Source organism: Pipistrellus hanaki (assembly GCF_964339955.1).
Source record: "Pipistrellus hanaki genome assembly, chromosome: 1".
NCBI classification, from domain to species: Eukaryota; Metazoa; Chordata; class Mammalia; order Chiroptera; family Vespertilionidae; genus Pipistrellus; species Pipistrellus hanaki.
In genome coordinates this window covers 16259270-16281484 of record NC_140503.1, presented here as the reverse complement: position 1 = coordinate 16281484, position 22215 = coordinate 16259270, and the positions used below count along the sequence as shown (strand labels likewise).

The 22215-nt window shown below is 40.4% G+C and overlaps 1 protein-coding gene across 1 annotated transcript in view; it reads left to right on the top strand.

Annotated features, from left to right (window-relative positions):
• The window catches only part of TSHR (thyroid stimulating hormone receptor), a gene marked incomplete at both ends in the record, with an annotated part of 95149 nt that overhangs the window by 66290 nt on the left and 6644 nt on the right, over positions 1-22215 (top strand). The window contains one exon of the mRNA XM_084891586.1: positions 7436-7513. Within this exon, the coding sequence (XP_084747712.1) occupies positions 7436-7513 (78 nt within the window). The remainder of the gene's footprint in view (positions 1-7435; positions 7514-22215) is intronic.

Genomic DNA, 22215 nt, shown 5'->3' with positions numbered 1-22215 from the left:
AACCACTATCAAGGCCTGTTCACCCAACTTTACCTTGACCACTTGTTTCTTAGCCCAGGAGAATGTTTATACTTCTTAAGTCAGCCTGAAATACGAAAGCTATCATAAAACATCTTGCAATTGAGAAGAAGAGTAGACTTATGTGGGAGAAAGAAAGTCACTTAAGATAAGACACAACCAAAAGTTTCAGAAAAAAATCATTAATCAGTAAAGACCTGACTTTATCCATACACCAACTCAGCAAGCTCCCAAATAAGGTTCTTCAGTCTTGAATGAAAGGTTGGCATGACAAACAGTTACTAAATTCAAAGAATTGGGGTTGAAGTTGGGCCACGTATATTGACCATTTTCTTAAAAATACCTTATACCTACTCATAATTGGCCTTAGGGCATGTTTAGAGAACTGCACAAAGACTCTAAGAGATTTCCAAAATTGTATCTTCTATAATTAGGACACTCTGCTGGGCTAAGTGGATCTCAGTGTATGGCTTTGGCCTTAAAATCAGCTACAGAATATCAAAGGAGTTTAGAGACATTTTCTATTGAAAAGAGAAAAACTAAAAAGGAACAATATTTTCTGTTCCCAATTCTCTTCTTTTGTTAGTAAGAGAAGAAATAGGGTAGGAGGGAGTGTCCCCAAACTGTGTTCACTGAGCTTTCTTTCCATTGTAAATTTATTAGTGTTGCTTTTTAAAAGCTATTCATGACCACCCTGACTGGGTGGCTAAGTTAAATCGTCTCATACACCAAAAGGTTGTGGGTTTGATTCCTGGTCAAGGCACATACCTAGGTTGTGGATTAGTTTCCCAGTTAGTATGAGTATAGGAAGTAACTGATCAATATTTCTCACATCAATGTTCTCTCTCTCTCTCTCTCTCTCTCTCTCTCTCTCTCTCTCTCTCCCCCCCTCCCTCTCTCTAAAAAGTCAATAAACATACTGTTGGGTGAGGATTAAAAGTAAATAAGTAAATTAAAAAAATAAAAAGCTATTCATGACCGTACAAAGTTAAAGTATTTAGATGGACTAGCTTGGCCTTTTAATAGTGCATACTGGATTACTCATATTCAAGATGGGGATACTGCATGTAGAATTTCCTAGGAAACTCTTGAAGCTCTGGTCTTTTGGGGTAATGTGACTCATGAAGATTCTTTGAACATACCACCTTGTTTTAAGGCAGGTAAAATTAACAAGGTTGATTATAGAGATGGCCTGTGTAGAATCTGAGAGCTCATGAGAGTTTCAGATCATCTGATGGTCTTCTGAAATTAAACCTATGAAGAAATTATGTAGGGAGACTCAACATTCCCACCAGCTTTCTCCTCGACCATCTCATGAGCTCTTTGAGAGGCCTAGCTGATGATGGATCATTGTTCTATTGGAGATGTTGGATTTTAATTTATTGGTGCCCTGAATTACAGTCTGTTCTAGCCATTGTAACCATCTCTTGAAACACAGAAAGCAGTGCACCATCGCACCATACTTTTTTTTTTGGCATTTTCATGTGAAATGTTAAAGTTATTTTTGGAGGAGTTCAACCAATGTGGGAAATATTTCTTAATAAAAAACCATTTGTTTCTTGATTTTTAAAAGTTTAGATCAAAGACTAGCAAACTCATTCTGGAAAGGGCCAGAGAGCAAATATTCAGACTTTCTGAGCTATAAGATCTCAGCTGCAGCTGCTCAACTATACCATTGTAGTATGAGAGCAGACATAGACATTCATTAAAATTGGGTGTGGCTATGTTCCAATAAAACTTTATGTACAAAAACAGTCAGCAAGCAGGATTTGACAGGATGGGCATAGTTTTTGAACCTCTAGTCTAGGTAAAGATATTTGGTGAGAATGGCCATTGTGTGATGAAATATACTATCTTTTTCTCCCAATTCCTAATAAAGGTTAATGGTCAAGCATGCGATAAAGATAATAGAAATCTGGATAAAAATATTTTGAGGTTTGAAAGTTCAGATCAAATCATAATAAAAAACAAAGATCTTTTTTCCCCCCCCAATCGGTATTTTGAATCCAAACTTGAAACTCTCTTCCTGTTATAAAACAATGTTCCATCTCTTCATCATTCGATACTGTTTCTAATTCCTAATTGATAGAAATTTATTTTTTTTCTTAGTTTTAGCCCTTCAGTAAAGGCATCATGTTAATCCAAGACAAATCAAGGTGATCATGACAAGGAGGGCTTGGGACTAGAGAAAGATAAGGGTTAACCTGAGAAGGAGGTCAAGTTTCCATAGCAATAATGAAATAGTATTCACTTTGTGATTTTAACACAGGACTGATGCCTCTGTTACCAATGCTAATTGTGATTTCAAACTCATCTACACACATCAATATCCCATGATTATCCTTAGGGTTCAAAGCTCACACATAGCATGCTAACAATTAGGTAAATTCTCCAAAGTGTGTTCAAATATCTCTAGGTTCGAATTTAAACAATATGTCATCCAAAGAACATGTATTCCCCATCATCTGCTTCATGCCAATTTACTGAAATCAGCAGCTTTGGCTTCATTGAGACCCATTTTTGTTAGCAAAACTGAAGAACACGACTACAGCCAAGTTGGACAAATTCCACATTGAGAATGAGCACCGGTGCCTCTGCAGCAGTTGGGTAATTCGTTAAAAGTTCACGAAAATCGTGGCAGACGTGGAAGAGCACATGGTCCTGTGATTTCACATGGAACCAAGCACTCTGTCATCACTCAGATGTGAAATTAATTTTTTAAAAAGAGAAGCATCTTCTGTTCCACAGAAGTTGAACTGCAAATAAAGCCACATGTTCATTCTTTGGAACCTCCTTTTCATCCTCTCCTTCCACCCAATCTGGTGTGGGAATGTGCTGCTTATCTCAAAATGTCTAATTCTCTGCATTGGACTTTCTATTGTCAAACTCCAGTAAGTAGCTACTCTCAGACAGTAGACATTTGGGTGGAGGGGTGGAGAATCCTGTTTTGATGTGCTAAGAATAAAACACTAATCATTATGAACAGGGAAGTCAACACAATTCATGTAGTAATTAGCATCGCATGTTAGCTGATTAAAAGCAAAACACCGCAGCTTGGAGCACAGAAGAAAAGATGACGATAGAGGAGATTATAGGATTAAGGAAGCCATTATTTCTCAGTAAGTGTTTGAGCAGCTTGTGGGAGATGCTCCAAGGCTGGCTTTCTCATCCTGTTGAAACCCTGTGTGTTTTCCCACCTGTGACTGTTTACAGACAAGTATCCTGATTTCTGCTACCAAAGGATTTCCACAGAACAATGAGGGCTGGGCAATGGTTCCCTTTAATTCCAAATGACAAATGTGATGACTGGGAACTACGGTTCCCCACAGAAGTGTTCCCATGAGAGTCTCACAAACAGGTGTCAGCCAAAGCGTCCCCTACTGGAATTATGGAGACACAGGCTAAAATTCCATCTTGGAGCTGAATGTGTCCCAAAGAGCAATGCTCAGCAGCAACCACATCTTCCCTTGCCATAGTGTCCTACTTCTCCCTCTGACACACTTCCTCAGCTAAACATAACACAGAGGGTGCCTCTGGCTAGGAATTTCCCAGCAACTGGTCTTTCTTGATTCATCCACCATGTTTTCACTGGATGGCTGGTGTGTCCCAAGAGTGAGGCCATAACATTGCACCCATAGTACATACTGAGTTCTTCAACACCGCTCCCCAGCTAGACCGACATTCCCAGGAAATATTATGTGATACATGGGGCCAATGAAAGCACTTCCTCCTGCCTATTAAAGCTTATCTAGATGTTCCCCCATCCAGTTCTTTAGATTCAGATGGAAAATATATCAACCATCTAAACCCAAGGTTAAGAGCTAAATAAGGCAGCTCTCCAAATGCTAAAGGCAGGGGGACAGTTTCATTTCTAGGCACCCAATTATCTCTAAGAGGTAAAGTGCCCGAACAATCATGTTGGTTTTAGAGGATGTAGGCCTCCCCCAAGACTCAGTTCATCTCCGTTCATGTTGGCTGTGCCTTCCCTCCATCCTCCTTCTCCCCTCCTGTACTCTGGCTGGCTTTCCCAACTTGAAATCTCCTGCAGCATTTCTGGTAATCTACAATGCTTATCAACCAGCCTCCTTGGGGCATATTGAATATCAGACAAAAACACTGCAGAATTGGACAAGCAATTATTTAGTTCTACAATGATTCCTAATGATGAGAGCAAGCCGATTTTCCCTCGCGGTACTTGGGGATGATGAGGAAACACTGAGATGAGCTCGCCAGTCGTTACTTGACTTTCAGCAGTCTGGGGACAGAATGTGCTCTGCGAGCCGCATGGTCCAAAGAATACAAAAAGAGACACAAGCCAGCATGGCCCTTATGCTGAGCTTAATTGGCCTTTTACGAAATCATGCTATTCAAGATCTTCTCTCCAGTTGTTTTCTCCAAGCTGGCTCTTTGCCTGCTCTATCACTGACCAAAGGAACTCCATGGACACATGAGTTGAAGAAGAGCCAGACAATAATTAGAGGAAGCCTGTGACTGAGAACCTTAGGTGATAGCCCTTCACCCAGAAAGCACATATTGGCTGCTGTAGCATCTTAATTGGGCCCCGTATATGTATGAGATGAGATGAGCCTTCTATTTCAGACATAACAATGCCTGGGAAGCTTGGCATCCAGCCACTGCCTGAAGAGGTCATGTCTGAGCCACATCCCTAAGGCATTTGTTGACCATCTGCCTTGTCACAGCCATCAAAGGTCAATCGACCACCATGCCATATGCTGAGTCTTCTAATCCTTCATTTTCCATTCCTTTTCCCTTAAAGCAATCATATGTGTCACACTAAGAGTTTAGCAGCACCTACCTCACTATTTTGGAGGACAGATGCAATGCTTTTTTTTTTTTAATTTACATATTCATTCAACAAGTAATTTCAGAGGCATTGAACATGGTACCAATGACGCAGCAATAAATAAGACAAAGAACTTGTATTCTGGTTGGGGAGACAGATGATGAGCAAATAAAGAGTGTGATGAGATCTCATTTTGAAAGAGTTGCATTAATACATGATAAGGCTCATCATGAACCTGACATCTTAAGTTTATAGTCAACAGACCTGGTTGCAGAGAATAATCCAAGGAGAATGTTCATATAGATTCTGCAAATGATACTTTATTTTCTCTACTGGATTAATGATTTTGATTCTTGGATTTGCTGTGGCAGATTTCTCCCTGGGTCATAAAATAGTTCCCTTTGCAGTGACTATGATGGCTACTGCCACTGTTTTTCTTATCATTTTTATTGTGGTAAATGTTGATATATGCTGAGAACCAGAGGAATTCACTGTTCCCCAATTAGAAGTATCATGCACATTGAAGTGCAGAATTGAGCACGTTGAAATTTAGGCATTAGCAATGGAGAAACCAACGGTCAGCATCTGCCTATAATCTTAACTGGAACCTGGATATTGCTAGGCCTTTGGACCATTTTAATGTTTCTTGAGCATTTTGCTTGCAAAATAAACACTGATTTTTAAAAGTTTAAAAAGAAAGAAAGAGTGTGATGAGAAAACCTGCTAGCAGCGACTTTAGGAAGTTTACTACGTCAGTTTGAGACTTCATGGTTATTGGGTTAATTCCCTCATCCTGCCCAAGAAAGGGAGACTTCGTCGGGGTTAGTAAAACTCTCCTTCCTCCAATGGCTCTAGTTGGGACCCACATCTGGCTCTGGCTGCCATCTCTCATTCAAAATAAGTTCCATCCCTGACAGAAGACTGGAGTTGCTGGACCAGGAGAGGCTGAGGGCAGGAACCCCATGGACACGCTGCTTCTGCCTTTGCCTTCTGAACAGCAACCAAGGCTGCCTGCCCACAAGTCAGCCACCAATGGAGCCACCCTCCTTCTCCTCACCTCTGACTCAGAGAAAGAGAGGAACAGCCAGTTAACCAAGAAGATTTCTCTGTGAGGGCTCTGAAACAGGAATCCTTCTGACCATGAATCCTCATATCACTCTATTATTATTAGCCATCATCCTTGAGATTATTCCACCATGAAGCAGAATGAAAGAAGCATTATTTGTATCTAAGCATACCTAAGGGTCTGCACTGTACTAATTTTGCACCAATAGGGGCTCATTCACTAACTCTTCAATTGATTAGGCTATGGGGTAAGTTATTCTAAACAGACATAAACTTAGGTCACTTTCTAACAAGGATATATATGTGCTTTGTTTCTTTTTAGACAATTTTGTTCTCTAAAAAGGCTAGCAGGGAAAGCCAGTTTTAAAACCTTGGAAGCTTTTATCCATTTGGAAGTAACTTTGTTTCAGACTCACTTTTGTGACTTGAATATATTTTCAAAAATATTTTAACCTCAAATGCCCCATGTGTTTCAAACTGGAAAGCTCAGTGTGCCCATCAAACCCTTCCACAAAAGATATACTCTGTAATCTCATGTGCATAAGCTAACTCCCCAAAATAGGATTGTTAAAGAAAATACAGGTTACTCAATTACATTTGAATTTCAGGTAAACAACAAATCTTAACTTTTAGAATAAGACTGTTTCAAAAATTGCAATGGGGAATGCTATACTAAAAAAGTATTCATTGTTTATCTGGTCTGTGTTTTTATTTGCTAAATCTAGAAACCCTATCCCAAAGAAAAAGGCTGAATCCCTCACAGTCCCCATCACCACTCACCACATTCACCACCTTCATTCCATTCCTGATTGAAGCCCACTCTTCAGAAGTAAATGGGAAGCCAGGTTGTGAGGCTCAGTGGCTGTGAACCTGGAGGTCATGGTTCAATTCCTGGATAGGGCATATGCCTGGGCTACACTTTTTAAGTAAATGAGAATACTGATAAATATTGAGAAAAAATTATAAATCACTTGGTATTGAAGATGACTGAAAAATACAGTTGCCACTGGCTGGGAAAACAGGGAATTAGGTAACTTGTATAAAATCTACATATGCATACTAAACAATAAACATGCTCACTTTCAAAGACTTATGCCATAATTAATGTGCATAAACCTTGCACAATTGAAACCTATAATTTTTTTTTTTTTGGAGTGCTTAATCCATAGAAAATAATTCTTAAATTTCCAAATGTCTTTCTAAACATTCTTTTACTGATTTCAGAGAGGAAGAGAGAGAGAGAGACAGATAGAAACATCAATCATGAGAGAGAATCATTGATCGGCTGCCTCCTATACCTTCGCCCAGCCCCCCTCCGGCCTCCCCCTCCCTGCCCCAGGGATGGAGCCAATAACCCGGCCATGTGCCCTTGCCTGGAATCAAACCCAGAACTCTTCAGTCTGCAGGCTGACTCTCTATCCACCAAGCCAAACCAGCTAGGGCAATTTCCAAATTCTTAATAGCTATGGGACCATGTTCACATTTTATTTTGATATTTCAATTAATTTGCTTAATCTCACCTAATCTATTTTCTCTCTCTCCCTCTAGCTACCTGAACAAGAATAAATATCTGTCAGTTATTGACAAAGATGCATTTGGAGGAGCATACAGTGGACCAACTCTGCTGTGAGTAAGACGAACAAAAGAATATATCCATCTATTTTTTTCTTTTATTTTTCTGGATGAGAGGTAGGCATTAGGATGAGTAGCTGTTTGTGGGTAGGGAATATTGTTGACTTGAACAAAGACTTCTGCTAGCACTTTTCTGCCCAGCTGTTTAGGCTATTGTTTAAAAGAAAACCCTTGTTCTTTGAGACTCAGAAGGCCCCACACTCCACCGTGCTATTCTAATGCCTGATCAGGCAGCCACTGTGATGTGGATATGCCTGGGAAACCCTCTCATGGGGGGGGGGGGGGGGGACACAGACATTTTTGAACAGCTGCTGTTTGCAAAATTCTGAGACATGAGGTCTGCAAATAGGTGGCAAGCACTCTAGTTTGCACAAAAACTTAGGTTCACAATGCGTGGCACAAAGAAGGAAGCATATAGGTGATAGCTGTATTCATATCTGGAAGAACTTATTATTGGGGAACATGGGATGTGAACATCATGGAGAAACAGCATGGAAAAAGTACCTATTTGTGAATTTCCTCTGATGTACACCTCCATGTCCAACATTGACCAAGTTCTGTCAATTCTATCTCCCTCCGGCCTCTCCATCAGTGCCATCTTTTCACCCCCCTTGGTTTGGCCTTAGTTTATAAACTCATTGAGTATCATCTAGTCAAGCCCCTGCCAATGGAACACAGTACCTCAGGAGAAGCACCAGTCAATCAGCAGAGACCGAAGGAAATAGTAGAGGCTGTACGTATATTTATGTGGTTTTTTTTTTAAATAAGAACAAATTAAGTGTTACTAATATTCTATACACAGACTAGAGACCCGGTGCACAAAATTCATGCTTGAGGGCAGGAGTGGGAGTTGGTGGGGGGTTCCTCAGCCAGGCCTGTGCCCTCTCAGTTTCTAGGACCCCTGAGGGGATGTCCAGCCTAAACCAGTAGTCAGACATCCCTCTCACAATCCAGGACACTGCATGCACCAGTGACCATACTTTTTATACAGGTGAGAGGCATCTTGCTGTTGTATGAGCATCTACTTTTTTGCCCTAATTATAAAAAGTAGTATATTACATGATCCTTCTGAGGCAGTAGTACCATTTTCCCCAACTTATGGGTAGAAACCTGAAGCAGAGAGAAGTTAAGTAATTGGCTTTGTCACACAGGTATAAGTGTCAGAATCAGGGCTGACCACAAAATGTGCAAGCCAGAGTCCATGCATGCCATCGCTGCATCATCCTGTTGTTTCAGTGTTAAAGTAGCCTTGCCAGACTTTAATTTTTAAATCTAAGATATTGTTCCCAATATATAAGGTAGGGTTCCTAGGCCTGGCTGGTGATCAGAGCCATCTGTGGGGTGACTAGCAGATGGGGCAATTGGGGGCCCCCCACTGGCACCCACCTGCTGGATAGCCCCACCCTTCCCACTACCCCCTGCCACCACCACCAGTCACCTCCCTCTTGGGAGGCAGTGCATGTCATAGCCACCGGTCATTCCACCATTAGGTCAACTTGCATATTAGGGTTTTATTATATAGGATTATATAGGGTTTTATTATATAGGTCATTCCTCCATTAGGTCAACTTGCATATTAGGGTTTTATTATATAGGATGACATTGTCCCTCAAGTGTCAGGTAGGGCAGTGGTTCTCAACCTTCCTAATGCTGCAACACTTTAATGCAATTCTTCATGTTGTGGTGACCCGCAACCATAAAATTATTTTCGTTGCTACTTTATAACTATAATTTTGCTACTGTAAATGAATCGTAATGTAAATATCTCTGTTTTCTGATGGCTAACAGGGTCACCTAAGACCATTGGAAAACACAGATATTTACATTACATGAGAAACTGTATTAAAGGGTCACAGCATTCCCTGAGGTAGGGAATGGATGCATCCAAGAAAACACTGAGTGATCCACAGTGTCAAAGACTTATCCTCACTGTCACTTTTAATAACTCTACTTCACTTTTAGATTAAATGCACCTACTTACTTGGATTTATGGTCTTTTTCTCTTAATGCATAGGTTTCATGAAAGAGGGCAGAGTGACCCTGAAAATCTGTATTACATGGGGTTTCATTGTAAATTCATGGCAAATACTTCAAAAAGTTTTATGCATTCTTCTTTTTATAAAAAGACAAGTGAAAAAATATGTGTTGACCTTTTCTGTGATTTTTTTTTAATCTGAGAGCTATATATTTTTTAGTCTTCTTTGGAGAACATTTTTTTTATTGATTTTTAGAGAGAAAGTGACTCAAACCCACAAACAAGGTATATGCCCTGGCCGTGAATCTAACCTGCAGACTCCTTTGGTAAACGGGATGACACTCCAACCAACTGAGCCACCAGGCTAGAGCCTAAAAGTTATTTTTTAAAGATATCTTTAACTACTCCTTTAAGATAAAAGTGATATTTCACCAATGAATGAGAAAGGTTGTTGCTTTTCTAAAGAAATTTATGATTTGGAAAGAGCCTTTAGAATAGATATTTGAAAACATTTCCATGTTATGTGATTTCTCCTGGTGAAAATGGTGAATGTCACATACAAAAAATCTGTTTTATTAAAATCAGACATTGAAGTTTAACCTGAATTTAAATCTTCCCATGAAAATGAAGTTGCTCCAACTGAACAGTGAAGTAGTTGACTTACATTCCAGTACAAGCTTCTGAGCTTACCAAAGACTCATAGAAACAGCCAAAGGGCACCACACCTTCAGCAGTGCTGGTCTAGCTGATAAGAGCCTCCAAATCGCCCCTGGCCTTCCCTCTTGGTTCCACCAAGAAGGAGAACAGCAGTGAGGAATTCAGAAGCTGAGATCAACACAATCAACATGAAGAGAAACAAAGGTAATTCCCAGGATGACCCTAAGGGCAGAGCCTGGGAATCTTGAGACTAAGGCGTCCACATCAGAGCAAGAGGATGGAGGACACCAAAAGAAAGTTCTAGAAATAAAAAGGGGTTGATAGATTACCAGACAAAACTGACCCTATGAAAATCTGGATTGAGAGGTGTTTTACACAACTTTAGAGCAAGTGGCAAGGCTAAGCAAGAGGTCCAGTCAAACCAAGATACGTTAATAAAAAAAGAAAAAGAGACATCTCATGAAGAATCAAAAGAGTTACATAAAAAGGAAATTAAATTATAATATGCAGAGTTGTAATAACTAAAATACTGAATATGGGTTTATCCAAATAGGTCCTCAGACTATTTCAGGAAAGTAGAGGGGGTGTCAGGTAGGTGTATGTGTAGGGTGAAGAAAGCTAAATCCTCATCTTCATGATAGTCAGTGGGTGAATCAAAAGCCAATACATGGAGAAATATTTCCAATTATGGAAAAAATATCATAAGAGTGGTTGCTTCTTCAAAAAGCAGAATGCAGGGAGAGGCAACATAGAAGCTTGCCGTGGGGGTTATCAAGATTCCAGTGTAATTTGTTTTTTAAAAAATAGGTCCAGTTCTGGCCGGGTGGCTTAGTTGTTTGGAGTATCACCCTGGACACCAAAAGGTTGCAGGTTCGATTCCCAATCAGGGCATGTACATAGGTTGCAGGTTCGATTCTTGCGCACATACGGGAGGCAGCCAATTGATGTCTATATATCTATCTGTCTGTCTATCTATCTATCTATCTATCTATCAATCTACCTATTTATTTATCTATCCTTCCCTTCCTCTCTCCTTATAAATCAATAAACATATCTTTAGGTGAGAATAAAAATAAAAAGTGGGCCCATTTAAAATAAAAATTAAATTAAGAAGAAAAAAAAGGCGCTAGTATAGGAAGAGAGGACAATGGGGGTGGCAGCATCTGAGAGGCCAGTAGAAGGAAAGGTAGAAATGAACAAAGATAAGCCCAGCCAAAACCAGTTTGGCTCAGTGGATAGACTGTTGGCCTGCAGACTGAAGGGTCCCAGGTTTGATTCCAGTCAAGAGCCCAGTAAGGGGTGTGCAAGAGGCAGCTGATCAATGTTTATCTCTCATCAATGTTTTTAACTCTCTATCCCTCTTCCCTCCTCTCTGTAAAAAGTCAAAAAAAGTACATTTTAAAAAAAATAAAAGATAAGCCCAGTCTCATTCTTCAAATTCCAAGCACAGTTTTCTTAAAATTCATTTAACTAAGTATGCACTAAGGTAACATCACTTTAATTCTTGTGTTGAACTTTTGTCAAAATCTTCAGACATTTGTTACTTTATTTTCCACATACTTCCTCCTCAAGGCTAGACTTTAAGATCTTAGAGAAAATGGATTCTTAAATACTTTTTGTAATCCCCTACTTCAAAAAAGAAAGCAAGTACTCAATAAACATTTGATAAATTGAAACTGAAAATGAAATAACCATGATTAAGTAGGGATTTAATGTAAAAGTTAAACTTGGAAAAGCTTAAACTTCATCTAGAAAGAGGAATGAATGGCATAGATATTTTTGCCTCCTAAAGGTAATTATGACTGAATACAGTCATCTCTAAAGTTGGCAAAAACAAACTTGCCCACTTAGTTTACCACCTTTTGCCAAAGTTAAATTAGAAAAGAATCTAATTTTAAATAGATGCCACAGCTAAAGTGATCTATTCTCCAATCTTTGATATTTTTTTAAAAAGCCTTTATTTAATAACATTCTTACTTATTGATTTTTAATCAAGATATGCAATCTCATTTTCTATTTTTATACTTTCTATTTTTTACTATCTTCTTTTCATTTAATCTTATTTTGAAAGCACTCTTGGTGTTTATTTTCTGAAAGGATTATAAACCCTGAAATGCAATGCCTTCTATAATAACCAGGGTTCATTAAGGTCTAAATTGTGTAACCCACATTAATAAGATTAGCTTACTGTTAAAAATGACTATATTATTACAGTCCCCCTTACTATTATAAGTATCTCCTAAGAAGTGGAAATCTACACTAATAAAAGAGAAACATGCAAATTGACCGTATTTCTGCTAAACCGACACCCACCAGCCAATCAGGAGTGAGCAAATTAACCCAACCAAGATGGCTGCGGCCATGGAGCAAGCAGGAGGCTTGGGTTTCCCCAGCGATGGAGGAAGTCAAGCTTCCTGCCAGCCCTGGCTTGCCCTGGCCTCCCCTCAAGGCTACAAAGTTTCAATTATAGAAGATAAATAAATCCCAGATACCAGGGCCTCTGCTTGGGTCACTGGCGGGGGGGGGGGGGGGGTGGCAAGCCTGCAAACCGCCACAGGCCCCTTGCCCAGGCTACCCCACACCCAAAGGGAACCCCACCCTGATCCAGGATACCCTTCAGGGCAAACCAGGGTATTTGGCCGCACCCATGCACCAAGGCCTCTATCCCATCTAATAAAAGAGTAATTTGCAAATTGACCATCACTCCAACACACAAGATGGCTTCCCAATGTGGACACAAGGTGGCCACCTCAATGTGGCCAGCAGTGGAGGGCAGTTGGGAGGGACCAGGCCTGGAAGGGAAGGCAGTTGGAGGCGATCAAGCCTGCAGGGGAGGGCAGTTAGGAGTGACCATGCCTGAAGGGGAGGGAAGTTAGGGGCAATCAGGCTGGCAGGGGAGCAGTTAAGCATCATCAATCAGACTGGCAGGGGAGTGGTTAGAGGGTGAACAGGCTGGCAGGCAGAAGCAGTTAGGGGCAATCAGGAAGGCAGGCAGGTGAGCAGTTGGGATCCAGCAGTCCTGGATTGTGAGAGGGATGTCCCAGATTGGAGAGGGTGCAAGTTGAGCTGAGGGACACACACCCCCATGCACAAATTTTGTGCACCAGGCCTCTAGTCTCTTATAATATCCTTGAATTTGCATTACGTGTATCAATAAAAAATAAACTTCAAAATTATCCGTTGTTCTTTGTGCTGATCAAACTAATCATTTGAAAATCTAAGGGTCATGGCTCTGCCACCTTGGTGTACAGAAAAAACTATCTTTTTTATGTTTTTCTTTCTGACTCAATGATCATCATAAGATCATACTGTTAGATGGCTGAAGAAGTGTAGCAGGGTTTTTTGGGGCACTCCTAAAGTGCACAGGAGTGTTGAATACATGACTTTCTAGGTTGCTCATTTTTTTATTGAGGTACAATTTATATACAATAACATGCACATTTCTCAAGTGTAAAATTTAATGAGTTTTAGCAAAACTATGCCACTCTACCCCAGTAAAGGCTTAAAACATTTTCTTCACCCAGAAAGTTCCCTCATGCCCCACCATCCTATAGACACCTACCTACATAGCTTATTATTTTTCTAACGTAAAAATCTACGAGTACAATTGTTACCCTGTTTCCCCGAAAATAAGACAGTGTCCTATATTAATTTTTTCTCCCAAAATTGTGCTAGATCTTATTTTCAGGGGATGTCTTATCTTTTCATACGCTAGGTCTTATTTTCGGAGGATGTCTTATTTTCGGGGAAACACGGTAGGTCACAGGATACATGTATATTTAACTTTATAAGAAATGCTGTAAAACTTGCCCAGAATGTTTGTCCCGTTTTCTGTTCTCACCAATGAGGTCTAAGAGTTGCAGGTTGGCAAACCCACTGTATTATCAATCTTTTTATTCCAGCCATTTAATGAGTATAAAGTGGTATCTCATTGTAGTTGTACTTTGTGTTCCCTGATTATTAATGATGTTGAGCATTTCCTGTATTTATTAGCCATGTGTATATTTTCTTTTGCAAATGTCTGTTCAAATACTTTAACCATTTTAAAAGTTAAAATGGTTAAAATATTTAAAAATTGTGTTGTTTTGTCTTTTAAGTTGTGATCCTGGGTAAAATTTTTGGCCTAAATAAAATCAGTTTTAGTCATAACTACAAGCCCTCTCCCATCCTCTCCCTTTTCTCTTCCCTTTCTAAGAAGAACTGGCTTATCTGAAACAAACCCTTGCAAGGTGTGCATTTACTCACTTTTTCTACAGGCATTTTACTGAGCACCTACTGAATGCCAGGAAAGTTAACAACCTCTGTTTTTAAATAGGTTATAATCAAATTTGGGAGAAATGGGAATAAGTAACTGCACTGTGAATTTAATGTAAAAACAGCCATAAGAGATATTAGAGAATCAAGATTATCATTTCTGATTAGGATAACCAGCAAAGGCCTCATTTAGGGAGGTGATATTTGAGATGGTCTTCAGATGAGGGGTAGAGTGACAACAGAGATAGAATTATAAGATAAAGAAAAAAAGATAAGTCTAAAAAAAGCATAGGACGTGTTCAAAGAACAAAGAAAAAAAAGAGAGAGAGAGAAAGAAAGAGAGAGAGAGAGAAGAGAAAGAGAGAGAGAGGAGAAAGAGAGAGAGAGAGAGAGAGAGAGAGAGAGAGAGAGAGAGAGAGAGAGAGAGAGAGAGAGAAACTGTCAGTTCCAAAATAGTCACAGGGATAAACAGCATAGGGAATATAGTCAATAATGTTGTAATAACTATGTATGATGTCGGGTGGGTATTATACTTATCAGGAGAATCACTTCATAAGTTATATTAATGTCTAACCACTAGGCTGTACACCTGAAATGAATATAATATAAACTAATTGGGAAAAAGAAAAGGAAAACATAATTTGGGCTGAAGAATAGAGTTTCAAAGTATGTTGTGCTGAAATCATATTGTGAGGAATATGACCTGGCTCAGCAGATGGGCTGACCCACGGAAGGGTTACCATGGATATATTAGTTACAGTTGCATAACCCGTTACAGTGTGTGGCTCTCTTCAACTCACCCCCATGCCTTCTTTCCTTCGCCTCTGCCCTCCCTCAGCCCTGTCTCTATTAGTCCTGGATACCTCTGTCCCAGCCACTGCCTCAGGACTGCTCTGGGCCTCCCGGCTATTTGGCAGGCATTAGACCTCCCTCAAGGGACAGAAAATCAAAATTGAGCCTGAAGACCTAATACCTGGAGTTCCTTGTCTTCCTTTCTGTGTTTGCCGAGCAGAGCCTTCAGAGGGGCTCTCTTGGAAGGAAGGGAACCTCCTAGGGGTGGGAACCAGAGGAGGTTTGTCTGGAAGGCTGCTCTTCTCATGGACTATGAGATGAATTACAGAGAGAAACACACTTTGGCAGTTCCCCTTTGGGCGCCAGCCAGTCTATGCCAAGGGGCTGAGTTGCCGAGGAGGCAACCAAAGCAGGTTGTCCTTCCTTGGTCACACGTCTTCAGAGGAGAGGGGCATAGGAGAGGCCCTGAGACCATTTTGTGGAGTCTACGAGAGCTTCGAGGGAGGTCCCAGAAGAATTTGAAGAGAAAGAACAGACAATTACCTTTCCAGAATTGTCTGCATGCTGGCTTCTCGCTGGGAACCAGAGGATGGTCATTCTAGCCCTAGGAATCTTCAGACTAGAGAAGTTGTGTCGACAACTCAAGTTAATTAATCAACAACATCTTTTACTTCCATAGCCACCAATATGAGAAAAACAGGAAGGTTGCTTTTATAACTACTGTGAAATTTGCATAGCATTTCCCAACGTGGGGGCTGGCTCTTGGTGGGAGATATAATGGAGCTATTGCAAAGATCCTCAAAGTCATACAAAACTTTGCAATTCTTCAATTAACTAAAAGTACAACTGGTATCATCCTCAAAAGCTTTTTAATTTCAAAAATAGAAGTTCTACAGAGCACTGGCCTTTTTTTCATCTCTATCTCCCTTCATTTCCTTGGTGATCTCATCTGATCCTTTGACTGCCTAATGCCTTTCTAATCCAAATAGAAATCTCTAATTCCAACAACTCTCCCAAATTCCAGACTTTGCAATACACTGCCTACTTGACAATACCATTTGGATGTCTCATAGGCATCTCAAATCTGATCCGTCTGAAACTGAATCCCTGATCATTCCTTCCAAAGCCGCCTTGCCTGCGGTCTTCCCCATCTCAGGAAATGACAACTCCACCTTTTTAGTTGCAAACCTGAAATCCTAGAGTCATTCTTAACTTCCCTCTTTCTTTCATACCCTATATCTAAACCATCGGAAAATCCCATTGGCTCTATCTTTTAAAGCTATACCAACGCCCACCATTTTCAGCATCTCCACTGCTATCACTCTTGTCCAAGGCATCATCCTCTCTATTGTTGGTATCCTTGTTTCTACTCTTTGTTCTCTTTGGTTTACTTTCAAAGCAATAACCAAATCAATCCTTTTAAAATTAGTTAGTTTGAAAAGAGGAAAAAATAAGAAAAAGTTAAAAAAAAGTAAAGATAAAAATTATGAACAACAAATATATACATATCTATCAACAAGTGAATCTAAAAGTCAAATGAATTAAAAATCTGAGGAACAGAATAAACTGGTGAATATAATAGAATCAGGTGCATAGAATGGGAGTGGATTGATAATCCTCAGAGGGAAAGGGGTGTCTGTGTGGGGGTACAGGAAGAGACTAGACAAAAATCATACACCTATGGATGAGGACAGCGTGGAGGGAGGTAAGGGCAGAGGGGTGGGGGTGGGAACCAGGTGGAGGGGAGCTATGGCGGGGGGGGGGAGGGGAGAAACGATTGTAATAATCTGAACAATAAAGATTTATTCAATTTAAAAAAATAAATAAATAATAAAAATAAAAAAATATATAATTAGTTTGTACATTACTTTGAAGGCTTATGATCTCACTCTGATGAAAGGACAAAGTACTTTTGATGACCTACAAGACTCACATGATATGGCCCCCCATTCCTCTCTGACTTCTTCTCGCACATTTCCTAAACTCCTCAAACCGCCCCCCCACCCCCACCCCCAATACCACTGGCTCAGCTCCAGCCATCCTGGCCTCCTTGCATGCTCAAACACATCAAGGTGCGCTCTCACCTCAGGGCCTTTGCACTGGCTGCCGTCTCTGCTTGCAGTGCTCTTTCCCAGATATCAGCATGGCTCTCTTACCTCCTTCAGACGTTTGCTTAACTATCTCCTCAGTGAGGCCTTCCTTGACAGCCTCCAACATCTCTAATTATGACCACACTTCTGCGCTCTTCCTTTCTTCTTCTCTATAATTCTTCTCCCCGTGATACTAATAGTTGTCAGCTAGCATTCTGCAAGTTTTACTTTTTTTTTTAATTCTCTCTCCCCTATAGAATGTAAGCATAAGAAGAACAGGAATATCTGCATTTTAGTTTACTGCTGTAGCCCAAGAATCTAGAATATATTTAAGACATAGAAAGCAATGAATACTTATTGAACGAATGCATATTGTGTTTTTAAAATTCTTTTAAACTAGCCATTAGATAAGCTCACTGCCTTGAACTTACAGGTCTTACACCTGGTAAGTTATTTTTAATTTAGAATTAATGATTTATTAAATTGCCTTTTAAGCAGTAAATTAATCTTCTTTCTGCTCTTAGATGAATTTCATCTACCAATTTACAGATGTGGCTACACTTTTATAATGATCAGCTTCTACACAGTGACCTTTAGAAAACCCACATTCATTACAAGCAAGCGTTAACTGACGCTTACATTGCTGCAGAAACACTGGCAAGCCAACTGGTGCTTATTTCATTTGCAATTAAATTCATCAAAGGTTAATGTTAAATAACGATGACAAAAATGGAAAAAAATGAAATTGCTCTAATGTTTGGAGATGCTACTGTACATAATTGCTTCTGAGAAGCAATTTGTTCTTTCTGTGACATCAAATATCAGTGGACTTTTTTTTCTAGCATCATAAAATTGGGTGACCTTCTTGCCTTGTATGTGATCCTATAGGCCTCCTTCTCTCTAAATTCAGGTCCTGTTAGTTTCCTCGGACACTTGAGATAGTTCCCATGACCTAAACAATTAGACTTCAAAGTGTCTGCCAGGCTAGGCTCTGCTGCATGCTGTTTTGTGAGTAAAAACTTGCTAGAGACAGATTCTCATGAAGCTTAGTGCCCATCACGTAATGAACTCTGTGCAAAGTGCCAGTCAATAAGAGAGAGGGAGGCCCTCCAGCTTGTAGGTTTCCATCCACGTGACTACATTCACAAGTTCACAATCCTTTAACTGCTGAGAGCTACTCTCCTTTGTTTTATTCTGAAAACAAAATTTAACTATATTTTAAAGATAATATTTCATAAAAGTAAGTACACTAACAAGAAATTCTAGACTCAAAATGGTCCAAAAATTTAGATGAATGAGAAAAAATATAGCTTCAGATAATTTAAAATTATTCTGCCCTATTGAATTGTAGGATTTCTAAAGCTGAGGCTCTTCCTCCATCAAATCCAGAGTTGGCAGACTCTGTAGAGTGGCTCAGCTCTCAGGAAGAATTTGTTCTAAGCTCTGCAGTTTTATGTGTTAAATGAAGTAATTAAAAGTTGAAGATGACGGCATGTGGTCCAGAGCCTGCTTCTTGGAGCAGCTCCCTATTGCTGGAGAAGGAGCGAACTGCCCCAGGTTTTTTGAGGATTAATTTGTTCGAAAAAGAAGTAACAGAAAAATACTCAACATGCAAAAAGTCTTGTGAAGAAAATGAAAGAGAAGCACAGAACATGCCAATGACCCAGGAAGCCCACCTTTCAGAAGAGGTACCACAGGAGGCAGAAGGCTTAAGGAAAAAATAAGAGCAAGAAACAAGTTTGTGGTGATGCATTTGAAGCAAAGACATTCACGCAACGATCCTTATCCTGAGTGCTTTCAGCCTGAATTCTCTCTCTCTCTCTCTCTCTCTCTCTCTCTCTCTCTCTCTCTCTCTCTCTCTCTCTCTCTCTCTCTCTCTTTTTCTTTTTCTTTTTGTGGGATAATAAAATCTAGCCCCTGATTTCTTTCTGTCCACATTTTCTGAGGTAACTTTTACCTTCATTTTACTTTTAATCATCTGGTGGAATTTTGTTTTAGGTAGTTTCCTTGTTGCCAGCATTTTATATTTTGACTCCTCCTCCAGGTCTGTTTTTCAATTGGGAAATTTCACCCAAATGCATAAAAATATGTCTATTCCAGAGTGCCCTTGGTGGTCCCTCGGATCTGTCTCTTGCTTCAACAGTATTTGAATGGAACAAACCAAGGGACATCAACCCAGCCTTCAACCACCCGCCAACCTTTTCTCCAGTCACTTGGGAACCACCTCAGCCATCCTCAGCCTCTGAGACCAGGCAACACCATTTTTTGTTTTTTTGTTTTTTCTATCTTAACTCCTTATTGCTAAACAACCAAGAGCTCCCAAATTCATCAGAATCATTCCTCAAGGTGGAGGCCGCCATCAACAGCCTGGTCACCCAGCATCTGCGGGCTCCCACACCTACCTCTCCCTGGGATTCCATTTCCACCAGAACAATGCAGCTCTGGAGGGCCTGGGCCACTTCTTCCACAGGTTGGTGGAGCAGAAGTGCAAGGGAGCCTGGCTTCTCTTAAAGATGCAAAACCAGCTCAGTGGCCACTTTCTCTTCCAAGTCTTCTCCAGATGAGTAGGATAAAACCCAGGACACCATGGGAGCTCCAGGGTCATAGAGAAGAACCTGTGGATCTGCATGCCCTGTGTTCTGCCCACGCAGACACCCGTCTCAGAAGCTTCCTGGAGAACCACTTCCTGGATGAGCAGGTGAAAGTCATCAAGAAGATGGGAGACAGCTGACTCACCTCCACAGGTTGGGCTGGGCGAGCATCTCTTCAAAGGCTCACCCTCAAGAACGACAAGGAGCCTTTAGAGCCCAGAGCCTCTGAGGGACCCCTCTGCCTCTCCCTAGTGTCTGGTTTTTGCCTGAGCCTCTCCCTGAAATCACTAGTCATTCTTTTAACCACTCTGGAGCCTTCTCCCTTGCATTGGGCCAAATGGAAACAATAAAGCTTCTTGTGGCTAATAATAATAATAATAATAATAATAGCCGAAACTGGTTTGGCTCAGTGGATAGAGCATTGGCCTGAGGACTGAAAGGTCCCAGGTTCGATTCCAATCAAGGGCATGTACCTTGGTTGCGGGCACATCCCCAGTAGGGGGTGTGCAAGAGGCAGCTGATCGATGTTTCTCTCACATCAATGTTTCTAACTCTCTATCCCTCTCTCTTCCTCTCTGTAAAAAAATCAATAAAATATATATTTTTAAAAATAAAAAAATAATAATAAATGCAATGTTTATTCCATATTGTAAAGTAAAATATAGCAAGTTACAAAGCAGCATGTTTAGTAATAGCTCACATATGTAGGGCAAAAGTTTGGGTGTGTGTGTACATGTGTGGATACATACACACATCAAAAACTAAATTGTGCTTAATAAGCAGTTCATTAAACCCATTGATGTGCATTTTATTTTTGCTTATATGTATTTTTAATGAACACATGTCATAGACAGAGTGAAATTTTTTAATAAGTAAGAGAATCAAATAATTTGCAACCAGCTTATAAGGGCAATGGGGATGCCTAAACTCTTGATGAGATAACTATCCTATATAATAAAAGCCCAATATGCAAATTGACTGAACGGTGGAATGACGGGTTGCTATCATGTGCACTGACCACCAGGAGGCAGACTCTCAATGCAGGAGCTGTCCCCAGGCTGCAGGCCCCAGGCCAGCCAAAGTGTGTACCAGCAGGGAACCCCTTGATTACCCCGACTGACCCTGATCACCAGCCAGGCTTAGGAATCCTACCCATGCACAAATATTGTGCACTGGGCCTCTAGTTAAAATATAAACCTCAAATCACCTCTGCATATCTTAGCCAGAGGAATAAAAGTAGTAATTATTAGAGAGAAATAAAGTCAAAGATAATGCATTCAGCATAACCTTTTATTTCCTCAACCTCCTGAAATCTCCCTAAAAAGATGGAAAATAAAACTTTAATATACATAAATCCACAAGGACAAAGAGGCAGGTGAGCCACATCAATAGTATGGAGAGCTACAGAAATGCTAGAGGACAAGGAAGGTGAAACTTGGAATACTCACAAGAGCATACAGTTTGAAGCAGCTGCCTTGTCCTGCAGAATCTCTGAGGGGGATGAGGTTTAGAGGTGATGGGTGTGGCATGGGGCATGAGTTAGACATGGGACTAAAACAGAAGAATTTATTGAAGGTCTATAATTGGAAATGTTAATCCTCTACCCCAGTCATACTAAATGCCTGCAGCAGCCAAGTACTTCTCCTTTAGGCTAAGATTTGAGGTCTCTTTTCTGAAGAAGTTGAATAACCCTAAAACAAAAAGATCGCTGCATTGATATTTTGGGTACAACAGCACAATGGCCAGCTCCCTACACAATTGTCCTAAAGTAAAGTCTGCACATGGACAAGCTCCCAATCTGCTTTTCGGTGACTCACTCTTAAGCATGAATGTGCCACCAACGATCATTAGCCAATGATTGCTTCTAATGAAAGATTGAAACCAAGATAAACAAATGTGGGAGGAAGGAGGGTTCCTCTTCTAAGAAGCTTAAACTTCATTCTGTAGACATGTGAGGAACCAAGGGCTTCAAACGAGGGAGCAATAGAATGAGATCCAAGTTTAGAAAGAACATTTTGTTCCAAGTCTGAAAGTGGGATTAGTAGACTTTCTGGGAGACCAGTCAAGAAATTTTTTTGCAAAATTCAGACAAAATGCAATTCAGACCTGAACTAAGGTGGTAGTAATGAGAACCATGGGACTGTAGACACATAAACAGTTGAGCTGATATCTGATGGGGAGGGGGTTTTAGCCCAATTGCATTTTACTGTAAATATTTATGACAAGGGCAAGAGAGACTCTAAGAGGATACAAGCCCTTGGAAGAGAGTGGACAGAATTTAGGAAATAAAGAAATACCAGTAGGCTTGGAGGGAAGAATCATTCCTCTGGGCTACTT